This window comes from Bactrocera neohumeralis, unplaced genomic scaffold, assembly GCF_024586455.1.
Source record: "Bactrocera neohumeralis isolate Rockhampton unplaced genomic scaffold, APGP_CSIRO_Bneo_wtdbg2-racon-allhic-juicebox.fasta_v2 cluster10, whole genome shotgun sequence".
NCBI classification, from domain to species: Eukaryota; Metazoa; Arthropoda; class Insecta; order Diptera; family Tephritidae; genus Bactrocera; species Bactrocera neohumeralis.
This window is the reverse complement of record NW_026089623.1, coordinates 8,992,077-9,004,970: the sequence shown is the minus strand read 5'-3', so window position 1 is coordinate 9,004,970 and position 12,894 is coordinate 8,992,077. Positions and strand designations below refer to the sequence as shown.

The 12,894-nt window shown below is 36.2% G+C and overlaps 2 protein-coding genes and 1 long non-coding RNA gene across 3 annotated transcripts in view; 2 read left to right on the top strand and 1 right to left on the bottom strand.

Annotated features, from left to right (window-relative positions):
• LOC126765079 (lysosomal thioesterase PPT2 homolog) overlaps positions 1 to 12,894 on the top strand; it is a 541,306-nt gene that overhangs the window by 478,520 nt on the left and 49,892 nt on the right. The window lies entirely within an intron of this gene.
• LOC126765123 (uncharacterized) lies at positions 1,207 to 2,325 on the top strand. The gene is made up of 4 exons (XR_007668273.1): positions 1,207 to 1,428; positions 1,485 to 1,628; positions 1,695 to 1,869; positions 1,946 to 2,325. It is a non-coding gene; the product is annotated as an uncharacterized LOC126765123 (long non-coding RNA).
• On the bottom strand, positions 2,346 to 3,873 carry LOC126765062 (uncharacterized). The gene is made up of 3 exons (XM_050482670.1): positions 3,546 to 3,873; positions 3,248 to 3,482; positions 2,346 to 3,032 (listed from the first exon to the last, which is right to left on the bottom strand). Exons 1-3 carry the CDS (start codon positions 3,833 to 3,835, stop codon positions 2,358 to 2,360), a joined length of 1,200 nt encoding a protein of 399 aa, XP_050338627.1. The 5' UTR covers positions 3,836 to 3,873; the 3' UTR covers positions 2,346 to 2,357.

The window sequence follows — 12,894 nt, the reverse complement described above, 5'->3', positions numbered from 1 at the left end:
CTATATGGTGCAGAGGCTTGGACGATGTCAACAACTGATGAGTCGACGTTGCGAGTTTTCGAGAGAAAAGTTCTGCGAAAGATTTATGGTCCTTTGCGCGTTGGCCACGGCGAATATCGCATTCGATGGAACGATGAGCTGTACGAGATATACGACGACATTGACATAGTTCAGCGAATTAAAAGACAGCGGCTACGCTGGCTAGGTCATGTTGTCCAAATGGACGAAAACACTCCAGCTCTGAAAGTATTCCACACAGTACCCGCCGGGGGAAGCAGAGGAAGAGGAAGACCTCCACTCCGTTGGAAGGACCAAGTGGAGAAGGACCTGGCTACGCTTGGAATATCCAATTGGCGCCACGTAGCGAAAAGGAGAAACGACTGGCGCGCTGTTGTTAACTCGGCTATAATCGCGTAAGCGGTGTCTACGCCAATTAAGAAGAAGAAGAATTTTTTTCACATGTATAATTAATTATTATTTTTTTTTTCTACTGTACTACACCTTGGTTTTCATTTTTATTTTATTTATTTTACCAATGTGCCGTTCTCTATGGCTCGAAGTACCATGTTTTAGTAGCGCACTCACATTTGTTGTTCACAAATTTACAAAAAAAAGTGAAAAGACGAATTTATGTGTATTTATATACGCGGATATATTATTAATATTATGTACCCAATAGATTTTGTTAAAAAAGAAATGGCGGTAATTTGCAATTTTATGAATGCTGATGTCGAAAGACGAGTGTCCGAGATCTCTTCATGGATCCTTTTATTCTCTTTTGTGTGGAGTCAGATGGTGTGATTGTGGTTAGTGTACTTACGTGTAGGTGTCGGTGTGTGGTGCTCTCATGAGTAGTGTAGAATGTGGATTCTAAGCGGTGAAATGGTGAGTGTGGTGAAGGTTGCGTGTCTAAGTCGGTGTTGTGTGCTAGTGGGGTATGCTTGTTAATGTCGGGGGAAGATGCTCATTTATACACCGATAAAACAGTTTTTTCGATATCAGATTTCTTGAAAGGTATTTGGTGGAATCCACTTTTTAGGTCTATTACCGAAAAGTGTTTCCCTACTAGACGGAGGTAACCAGTTCTTTACTATAAATGCAAAGTTTCAAATCTTAAGCCGGATTCATCGTTCTTGTCCAGACAACTTTTGTTGGAAATTTTACACGTTCTTTTCCCACTTTGTCTCAGTGAGAGCGTAACCAAAATGTGCTGAACTCTCTTTGTTCGAATCAATTTGATTTTGATTTTCTGTCCGGACAACTTGATGATCAGGACTGCCATTACTCATGTTTTTGTAATTTTCAGCTAAATTGGATGTACGATTTGGAATAAAAGCTACAAATTTACATGTAGGCAACCATGTAAACCATTGTCAGCTGTTGTCATCTTTCATCAAAAGTTCGCAATGTCTTTGCCGGCTGGACAAAGTAATTAAAATTTATTACAATTTATTAAGCATTTAATTAAAGTCAATCGTTTTCAGATTTTGCGTTGCTCAAAAAGCTTTTTTCAGAAGTGCAAAAGGAAAAGTACACCTTCTTGTATGATCTCAGCCAAAAAGAGTACAAAAATAATAAGCTTAAGCAAATAGCTTGGGGTGAAATCGCGGACGCACTTGAATTGCCAAGTAAGATGCACTATATTTACTAAATAGTTCTTTAATAAGTATGTGTTGATTAATTTTATTATGTAGAGGATGAAGTGCAAGTGCTGTGGAAACGTACCCGAAATAAATTTAAAAACGCGCTTGCCAGCAGTAACGCCCCAAGTGGAAGCGCGAGACGAGTACAAAAGCAGATGGATACTTTTTTGTTATGAGAAATGGAATTTTTACGGAAATATGTAGAAGATGAGGAGTAAGTTTTGTTGTAAGTTTCATGACCAAGTCCAAAGTAAATTGTGTAAGAAACGCGCAGGTATTAAATTTCATGAATATATTTACAGACCAACAACTAGAAACTACACTGGCATGCAAGAACTTTTTGACGAAATGGCCGGAGATCCTGAAGTCATAAGCTCCTCCATGGATGAATCTTCATCTACCCCAACATTTAAACGCAAGAAGCCAAAACATGGAACTTTTGACACCGAAATGCAAACAGCCTTGCAAAAACTGAATACCTTAGCATCAGGTATTTTAAGTGCGCCACAGGATCCTTTCTATTTATATTTTCAATCAGAAATGGAAAAATTACCAGAGAATGTCAAATCTGAGCTTAAATCTGAAATAATGCAAAAAATATTTCAAGCTCAAAAAATATATTTGTAATTTTTGTATTTGTATTTGTATTTTATTTGCTAATCACCAAAATAAAGACAGTTAACTTAGTTTGGAAGTGTTTATTCAAATGCAATTTCATATATTTTCTGGCAAGTTTTTGAAATAATTTGTATACATTCTCCTTACTGCAATAGCATCTTGAGATGCATGGTTACTGTGAGAAGACATCACTGGTTGCAGAAAACTTTGCAAAATGGGTTGCTCTTCGCGTTGTATGTTTTGTAGGTGTACACATACATCATCCGGTGCTGATTTTTCACGAAGCCAATTATGCAGGCAAACGGTGGCCTTCACAATATTTCTTGCGGTTTGCTTGCTTGCTATAATTGGTTTCCGGAATATCCGAAAGCGACTGGCCATAATACCAAATGCGTTTTCAACAACTCTTCGCGCTCTAGACAGATGATTGTTGAAAATAACTTCTTCTTGTGGTAAATTCATGATATTCCGACCTGGATATGGAAGCATAATGTTTCTCCGCAAAGGAAAAGCCTCATCCGCTAGAAAAACAAATGGAGCAACTTCATTTGAGTTGGGAAGCAGTTTTCCCTCCCCAATTTTCAAATCTGCTGGATGATGCAAAATTTTGTACCCAAACCTACAACTTTTAAATACACCGCCGTCGCTGTTATGTCCCAATGCTCCTATGTCCACCATAATAAATTTGTAATTGGCATCAGCCACTGCCATTAAAATTATACTATGCGTATGTTTATAGTTGTATGTCAGCGAATTGTGGTTCGGAAACGCCTGAAAATTGGTAAGCGTTAATATCGGATTTCTTGAATTGATGTAAATGGTAAAGTTTTAAGAAAAAATGAGAAACGATGAATAATGAGTAAAGTAAATATGTATATATGTACATAGGTGGGTAAGTATGCTAACAGGTAGGCATGTAAAAAGATAATCTAGGGTATAATTATGTGTTTATAGACAGATTTAAGCGAAGTTAATATTATACGTACCTGTACAACAACATGTTTCCCGTCTATTGCTCCTAGGCAATTGGGAAACCCCCACTTCAAAAAAAAATCGTCAGCGACATTTGCCCAAACCTCTTCTGAAGGAGCAGGAAAAACGAATTGCAATTTTTTCCATATGAGCTCACAAGTCTCCCTTATAATATTGGATGTTGTGGATGCACCAATTCGGAAACCATAAAATCCAATCGATTTCATGCTATCGCCGCTTGCTAGATATCTAAGAAATAATCATTTATGTATGTATGTACATATGCATTTGGAAATATATATGTATGTTTACCTGAGCGTTAAAGCTAATATTTCTGTTTGTGTTATTTCTTCCTCACTTTTATTCGGTGTGTTCCTCATACTGGGGCCCAATATGTGAAGAAGTTCATCGAAACTGTTGGGGTCCATGCGGTGGAAATTTATGAACGTTTCCACATCATTCAATCGAATTTTTGGAATAAGTAGGGTAAAATGCCCCTCTTTCGGCCGCTTCAAAAGCATTTTGCGCACACCGCAGCTTCCTCCCCTTCCTTTTCGATTTTGTAACCTTTTCCACCAAATTAGCAAGCACAGCTTTTGCATTTCTATGCAGAAGAGTTTAATTAGCTGACATCTCTCCATTGATAAGTACAATTTGTCCACTTAAAGGAATTTTTATTTGTTTCGTAAATTTCACCTGTCAAATGACGGATTATCAGCTGTTTACTGCAGTCAAGATAAAATGTGCCGAACGAACGATGAACCGTACTTCAGCACGCTCTCCGACAAAATATTTTAGAGAGAAAATAAAAAGTTGTTCGGACAAGAACGATGAATCCGGCTTTACACCACTACATTTCCAACACTTCCGTTTTGTTTTTAGATAAAAAATTCTGTTGTATATAACATAATGTTGCATGAATGCATAAGAAAGAGACTCGCATAATAGTATCTTTAATAAACAATAGCCGGCATTGTTTGGACAAAAAATGATAAAATAAAATTTTTCATGTTTTTAGAATATAAGGCCTTTATAAAAAACGTAAGTCCTTGATTATATGTTTTTTTAAGGATTGATGTGCTTCTAAATATAGGTGTCGGTGTGTGGTGCTCTCATGAGTAGTGTAGAATGTGGATTTTAAGCGGTGAAATGGTGAGTGTGGTGAAGGTTGCGTGTCTAAGCCGGTGTTGTGTGCTAGTGGGGTATGCTTGTTAATGTCGGGGGAAGATGCTCATTTATACACCGATAAAACAGTTTTTCGATATCACATTTCTTGAAAGGTATTTGGTGGAATCCACTTTTTAGGTCTATTACCGAAAAGTGTTTCCCTACTAGACGGAGGTAACCAGTTCTTTACTATAAATGCAAAGTTTCAAATCTTACACCACTACATTTCCAACACTTCCGTTTTGTTTTTAGATAAAAAATTCTGTTGTATATAACATAATGTTGCATGAATGCATAAGAAAGAGACTCGCATAATAGTATCTTTAATAAACAATAGCCGGCATTGTTTGGAAAAAAATGATAAAATAAAATTTTTCATGTTTTTAGAATATAAGGCCTTTATAAAAAACGTAAGTCCTTGATTATATGTTGTTTGGATTGATGTGCTTCTAATTGTAGATAGAATTTACAGACTTTGGTGTTTAATTTATTTGGTAAATTCTGCTTTTACCATTACCTATGTAATTTTTGATTGCGGCTTCATTGACTTGTGTATTGCAAAGCTTTTTTTGTTTTTCTTCTTAGATTCGACAAAAGTGGATTGCATTAACTTGGTTTACCTCACAAAAAGTTCCCAGATACTATCAATCAACTAATACTATTTGGAAAACTGTTGAGGCTGACTTACCACTTACTAATAACGTGGTCTTATAAATATTAAATTATTAAAAATAAAATATGAGTTTGAATTTGTTTATTTATATGGAAAAAAGTAACGAATATGATAGGCTGTGGTTACCAATGAATAAACAAACAATAACCATAGCATGTGGCTATTAACCAGTTTTATGTAACCCATATGTAACCATAGCAATAACTAAACAAATAGCCAATGAAAAGGACGATGTCAACTAGAGAGTAACGGATAGCTTTCCATATAGTTGGCAAATTAGAGCAGTAAAATATATGTACCATTTGCGCAAATGCAATGAGAGAGAACGTATAAGATAATCATACCGACGTACAGTGAAAAACGACAAATAGTTACTTTTTCCGAGGCTACAAGAAAGATAACCTATCGCATAACGATTGCCGTAATTAATGATAACCTATCTGTAACCAGTTTGATATCTTTTATTGCGGAATGGGATAGCTGTCTGGAACATATACTTATTTTTTCCAGAAGCGTTAATTTTTTTTGGCATTATCCTAACATGGCGACCATGATGGTCTGGTAATGCCATGCTCACATACTTAAATCCTTGGTCTGCTCTTAAAACTCATTTATGTTATTGGATATGTATATAGTCTGCAATAAATTAGATCATTTGTAGTTGTCTCCTTTCACTGTAACCAAGTAACAAACTATTGACTCATTAAAATTAAAAATTTATAATTCTTAATATAAACCATATAATATGACATTGTGTAATTATCTGTGACACGAATAAAATGTGTGTAATAACTTCTGACGCCAATATGCATCAAACAAATGTATTGTTTTTGTGAGAAATATTCCGTTATTTTCTTTCAATTTTTGTTCGTTCCTTCTACACACTCCATTTCATCCAACAACAGCAATCAAAGCAGTCTTACTAAAACGCAAAAAATATTAGTAATGTGTAATATCATTTGACTATGGCTGTACGTAGGTTGCTATATATATTTCTGGCCTAATAATGTAAATAGGCATATTTATCAACGAAAATGTTTTTTTTTATTTTTTTTATTTTTTTTTTTTGCCGATTGCTGTTTTGTTTCGGGCTCATACGCATAGATCCATGATTCGTCACCTGTGACGATCTTATAAACGTCTTTTTTTTGAAGCACCGCGATCATATTTTTTCAGCATTTCTTTACACCAATCCACGCAAGCCTTTTTTTGAGCGATTGTCAAACTGTGCGTGATCTAACGAAAAAAAAAACTTTTTTACGGCCAGGTGTTCATGCAATTTCGAATGTATGCTGGTGAGAGAAACGGCTGTTTGTGGCCGACCTTCACGGAATTCATCTTTGAGCGAGCGTCGGCCACGATTGAATTCGTTGTACCAGTTTTTCACAGTGCTATGATGGTGCTTCATAGCCATACAAAGATTTTAGTTCATCGATGCACTCTTGTCGTGAAAGTTGTGAAAAATGATCGCACGAAAATGTTCATGAGTTAATTCCATTTTTTTGGCCGAGATGAATTTTTTAATTCCCTGTAAATAAAACAATTCACGATTAAATGACAAAACGTTCTTAGTGATGTTATGCTAAAAAATGTCAACACACACTCCACTTTATCCAACAACAGCAATCAAAGCAGTCTTACCGAAACGCAAAAAATATTAGTAATGTGTAATAACATTTGACTGTGGCTGTACTCCTATATATAGAACAGAAATCCGAGTTACTGTCTCTCTGTCTGTCTACGGAAGCTGTAAATTAAATAAAAATTGAGATATCATCATGACACTTTGCTTGCGGTTAAGTTTAATGTATATATCCGCTAAACCGGTAAAGCTATAATAACCAACTTTAGCCGGCTCAAATGTTGGAACAATTCCTACTGACTGTGTGAAAATGGATGAAATCGGATGATTGGAAATGGGGGGTTACATTCCCCTTATAACGGTACGGTTAAAAACTACTAAAAATAGATTGAATTGTATCAATACTTCTCTGAGCGCCCGATATACCTTATATAAAGATTTTCTAACCGGGTGAATTTATGCTGCACATATCGGCCAATATTTGAGCTTTCTAAATGAAAATTACAATCGGTATTTTGCTCATAACAGTGTATCTTTGGGACTAAACCAGATACTTTGGGCGAAAACTTGACCTCCATATTACTAATATCAGGTTCACGCAAGTGAGGAAAATTCGCCATTCACTTAGGAGTGGCTAGAAACGATTCCTTCACATATGGCTCAAGGAGCTCACTACTTCCGGTCTTTGATCAAGTATCCTCTGGGTAGCCTAAGAACATCCGTTTGAGTGCGAGCTAAAGTGAGAAGGCGAAACATCCCGCCACGTAAAAAACAGTACCTATGAAAACTAATCGACAGCCTTGGATGAGAGACTCCCCTTCTGATGACGACCATGGAAAAGCGAAATAAGGATAACGGCTTAAGGGCATGCACCTGGAATGTCCGGTACCTTAATTGGGGAAGTGCCGCTGCCCAGCTGGTTGATGTCCTCGTTAAAATAAAGGCTGACATCACCGCCGTCCAAGAAATGCGATGGACGGGACAAGGACTCAGGCGAGTAGGTTCTTGTGGCATTTACTACAGAGGCTATATAAAGGATCGCAAATTTGGTGTGGGATTCGTGGTAGAAGAGAGACTCCGTCGCCGAGTACTATCATTCACCCCGGTGGATGAACGTCTAGCCACAATCCGCATCAAAGCGAAGTTCTTCAACATATCGCTGATTTGCGCCCACGCCCCGACGGAAGAGAAGGCGATGTGACAAAGATGCCTTCTATGAGCACTTGAAGCGCACTTATGAGAGCTGCCCCCGCCGCGATATCAAAATCGTGCTTGGCGAATTTAACGCCACGGTGGGCAAAGAAGGTATCATTGGCAATACAGTCGGTAAATTCAGCCTCCACGATGAAACATCCTCAAATGGATCGAGGCTGATCGACTTCGCCGGGGACCGAAATATGGTTATCTGTAGTACTAGATTCCAGTATGTAAGATACTTTAATAAAAACCAGTCAACATTTTTTTAGTATGTGGCATGATAATATTTAATAGATTAAATCGGATCGATACCACCTCAACTCTCATAAACTACATACAAGTATATTAATTTTCGTTTTTCTAACAACCCTTATAGTAAATATGTCCGACAATGTATGATTTATAGTTAGTATGCGTATTAGGGCGGGTCGATTTAAAAATCGCCCATTGCTCTATGAAAATCATATTCTAGGGATCAAAATAAGATACTTTGCCGAAGGAACCATACCTCTGAAACGAATTTTGATGTCCCCCAATTTGGGTCGAACCTTTGGGTAGGGGCAAATTTTGAAAAATTCCACTTTGACCCATTTAGAGTGCTCCAATCGAGTCCAAATGTATGACCGACCCCCACTAACTTTGGACGGTCGATCCACCCATGCCAGTGGCACACCCCCTGGAACTCCCCTGGGGGGTTCCCCATACAATCATTTCAAAAAATCACCATTTTTGGCCTGTACATGAAAAAATCAGCTAAATGGCTATGTTTTTTCTTTAATTTTATTTATTTATTTATAATAATATCTATTTTTTCTCTTAAGAAATTTATTTAGTCAGAACATAGATATGTAAATGAAAAAAATTAATTTAAGTGAGTAATAGAAAAGAAATTAAAAAAAATTATTGTTTGAAGTCTTTTTTACTTTCAAGTCTGGGCAATTTCGCACGGCTCTCTAATTTCGTTGCCATAACAGCCTCTACATTTTCCGGTATAACCCATTTGGAAACGCTAGCTAGCAATTGAACATGTCGTTCCGTTCCTTGAATGTGTGATGGAATTTTTGGATCATCTTGATTTAAATATTCTTTCAATGTATCGTACGGAATGCTTCGCGTGAATGGTGGTTCAAATACGATATTTATATCATTCAAATTGATCATTTCCGTATAACTTGTGCAATTAAAGTTTATATCTGGTTTTTTATAAACTCTAAGTTCCATTGGCTCGTCAACATCGGTTCGATAGCGTAGAATTTTCTTGATGACACAGTCGCGCTTTTCTTTCCTATTATCAAACAACATTGATAACAAGATATTTTCCGAATGCGCATAATATGAATTATCATTAATTACTTGATTGACAATTTTGCGTAAGCGAGGTTCTAGAAATCGTGGCCAACCAATGAACTTGATGCAACTTGAATACACTGCCGTACACGACAGAGCTGTAATACTTGATATTGAAGTACATTGGCACATAAAATTTAATTATAAATTCAACCAGAATTCTTAAATTTGCATCTGGATTTTCCGTTGTCACATATAATCGCAATAATCTAGCGGCCTTGGTGAGCCACCGAGAATGTACAATTTTCCCTGGTTTGATGTTAGCCAGATCCACCGGAACCACGCCGCTAGGAATTGCATGGGCCATGTCGTATAAGTACTTCGAATCGGTGGAAAATTCTTTTTTTTCTGGAGCAGGGGGCATATTTTGCAACTCAATTTTCTGGAAGCCGTCCACCACCTAAAAATATATAATAATAAAATAATTAAAAATGGTTGACAATTATAATATCTAAATGAGTGATAGCAATAACTTACCGGAAGAGTTTCACAAGTTTCGATTTGACTGCTCAGTTTTCCGGTTGCCGATCTTGGTCCAGTGCTGGTTGATTTATCCAAAGCTTCAAACAAATGCCGAAATGGAAGTTCGTTGAAGTGTAGAAGGCAAACAAACCAATGCAATGGTCTTTTTAACATCAATTCGAATCGTCGTATAATTCCACCGTATGGGCCAGTGTTTGTTGGCTCACCGTCAGTGCATATTCCAATTAATGTATCCAGTGATATATTTTTATCGTTGAAAAAATCATTTAATTTGGTTGTTTTGTATTCAGCGGTTTCATGTTCCAGTCTTACGTAACCAATCAATTCAGAATTGGGTTCTCTCAAATTAACAAGATGAGGTTCTTTTACCATCCTAGTATGATATTTCTCATCAATATTATCTATCGTTAAAGTATCATCTTTTCTGCCATCGAATGAAAACGCTAACAAATTGGTATCATCTAACCGTTTGCGAAGCACTTCTTGTCTGCATTTCTCTTTTTCTCTGCGAACTTTCGATTTATCCATGATAAGAGGTTTCCCATGCTTATCTTTAATTTTAAAATCTTGCAAAAGAGCGGTTCCCAATGCTGATGCTACTCTGTCAGGCACACCAAATCTGTCACATACCAAGGCAAAGTTAAAACAATCGTATCTCTCTGTGTATTGTGAACTTGTGCTTCTATCCATATCTTCGTGAACCGGTGGCGGTGCGTATGTTGAATCATCGGGATCTTGGTATGTTGGCATTGATGACATAAATGCATTCATTGTTAGTCTTCTCTGATTATGGTGATCGTGCATGAACTCTTTGAGGCGTTCGGGAACCCAGCCGCATGCACATGGAGCTGTCTTCAAATCGCATTTACATGTTCCAATGTAAAAAATTGTTTCCAGAGATTTTACATACTCTGTAAATTGTTGGGTGTTGTTTCTTCTCTTGATACTTGTCAAGCAATTTATTCAATTTATTACCTACACTTATTTTCAGCATTATTTCCATACCAAGTTTTTCCCAAATCCCAATCAACTTATCTTGTACTTGAATAGTGAATGATTTATGGGAAAACTTTTTTTGTTCTGTTTTAGCACGTTCGCTTAAGTAAAAATAATATCTCAAGATATCCAGATGGGTTGGTAAATTAAGATCAGTCAAATCAGTAGACACACCAAAAACAGTAACATCATGCTTGGTTATATGACTCATTGGGTTTTCGATAGTGGTTGATGTAGTTGCTTCATCTTGCGGTGTAGAGGATGGTGGATTCATTGTAAACTTTTTGAGGTAATAAGAATGAAATGGTAATTGTAAAGTAAGACGCGTAGGGTTTCGGTTGTTAAATAGAACTCAGCTCTGGTTGCCTAGAGCTCCTTTATTTATAGCATTCCTTATCCTAATTTATGTATGCACCACATGCTGAGTGCATACACACATCTTAACACTAATCTACTGTACATACCGACAGTATGTACATATACTTAAGCATAAGTATGAATAACACTTTTCAAGGGCAAACACAATTGTCTATTGTTAGTTTAAGATCATCACTTAAATTAATTTTTTTCATTTACATATGTTCTGACTAAATAAATTTCTTAAGAGAAAAAATAGATATTATTATAAATAAATAAAGAAAAAACAAGCCATTTAGCTGATTTTTTCATGTACAGGCCAAAAATGGTGATTTTTTGAAATGATTGTATGGGGAACCCCCCAGGGGAGTTCCAGGAGGTGTGCCACTGGCATGGGTGGATCGGCCGTCCAAAGTTAGTGGGGGTCGGTCATACATTTGGACTCGATTGGAGCACTCTAAATGGGTCAAAGTGGAATTTTTCAAAACTTGCCCTACCCAAAGGTTCGACCCAAATTGGGGGACATCAAAATTCGTTTCAGAGGTATGGTTCCTTCGGCAAAGTATCTTATTTTGATCCCTAGAATATGATTTTCATAGAGCAATGGGCGATTTTTTTGCCTCCCCACAAATCGACCCGGCCTAATGCGTATATATACATACCGATCTTCTGGTTCATATTTTACATTTTAGGTTTTAAGGTATTTCCTTGACTTTGTTTCCTGGAAATTTCGAGAGTATAAAATATTCGGTTAGCCCTTCCCTACTTGCTTTTAATAAATTATTTACTTTCCTTTTTTGGGCATTTGCAATATGCGATGGTGGGATCATCTTATTTACTGCTTGGCAAATTTGCTGTTTTATATGAATTTTAACATTATAGTTGATTACCATATAGTTGTCCGTGGTGTGAAATATGACAGATGATTCTTTTAAAGAATTGCGTTGCGAAAAGCAATAGGACCTATATAACAGCTTCGCATTGTAAAGAGTGTATTCGGTTTTTGCGTTGACACATTTCCAATATCCCTTACTTGCAGTTATATGCCAAAAAGAAGGAAAATTTAAACAAAATCAACAATAAAGAAGTGAAAAAACATCCGTTCCTTATTCAATTTGGGTAGTGTTTTTAATTAGCTGTGAAAGTTTTACAAATAAAAATGTGAACAGGGATTATAAATAAAGTGGATTATAATACAAGTATGTATATGTTAATATGATTATAAATTGAATGATAAAAAATAATTATCAGATTTCAATAAATTTATGAATTGAAAAATATCCGCAATAACTCTTTATATAAAAATATAATTAAAACGTCATATGTTTTCGGCTGTGTTTTTGTTCTTTCTGAAGCAATCCTTAATTGTGTGTATGTATTGTGTTGTGTAATTTATATTACCATTTCCCATTTTTAAATTCTTTTTTCACAAAGTTTGAAATTTTTGCTTTTATTTTTATAATAAAACCAACTATTTTTTTAGTGAATATAAATAACTGCAAAAAAGCTCTAAGGACTTCTATTGTTTATTTGCTGCTTTTGCCAGTTATATGACGAATGAAAAATTCGTTAAACGTACATGTTTGACACTAGCTTACCCAAAACAGAGTGCCGCTATTGTAAAGGGGGAAAACGCATGCGGTAAACGCATTATAGAGTTCCAGTTCGCGAAAGCAAACATTTTTACTTGCTCAACGTCTTGCAGAGTAACCCTTAAGGTAAGGACGAGCTTGTTTTTTCTAAAAAATGCACCTCTGTTAGACTAGTATCAACCGTAATGGTGTTGCCACTAGGTGCTCCATTGTAATTATTTTCGTATTCTGCGTAATAATTTAAATATTTTCCTAGAGATTGGTCAT

Bases quoted from the DNA above. Each gene is read 5' to 3' on its own strand.
- LOC126765062 (XM_050482670.1), bottom strand. From the start codon at position 3,835: ATGCAAAAGCTGTGCTTGCTAATTTGGTGGAAAAGGTTACAAAATCGA. The intron at 3,483-3,545 runs GTAAACATACAT...ATTATTTCTTAG, and splicing joins ATATTAGCTTTAACGCTCAG to ATATCTAGCAAGCGGCGATA. The intron at 3,033-3,247 runs GTACGTATAATA...ACCAATTTTCAG, and splicing joins GGAAACATGTTGTTGTACAG to GCGTTTCCGAACCACAATTC.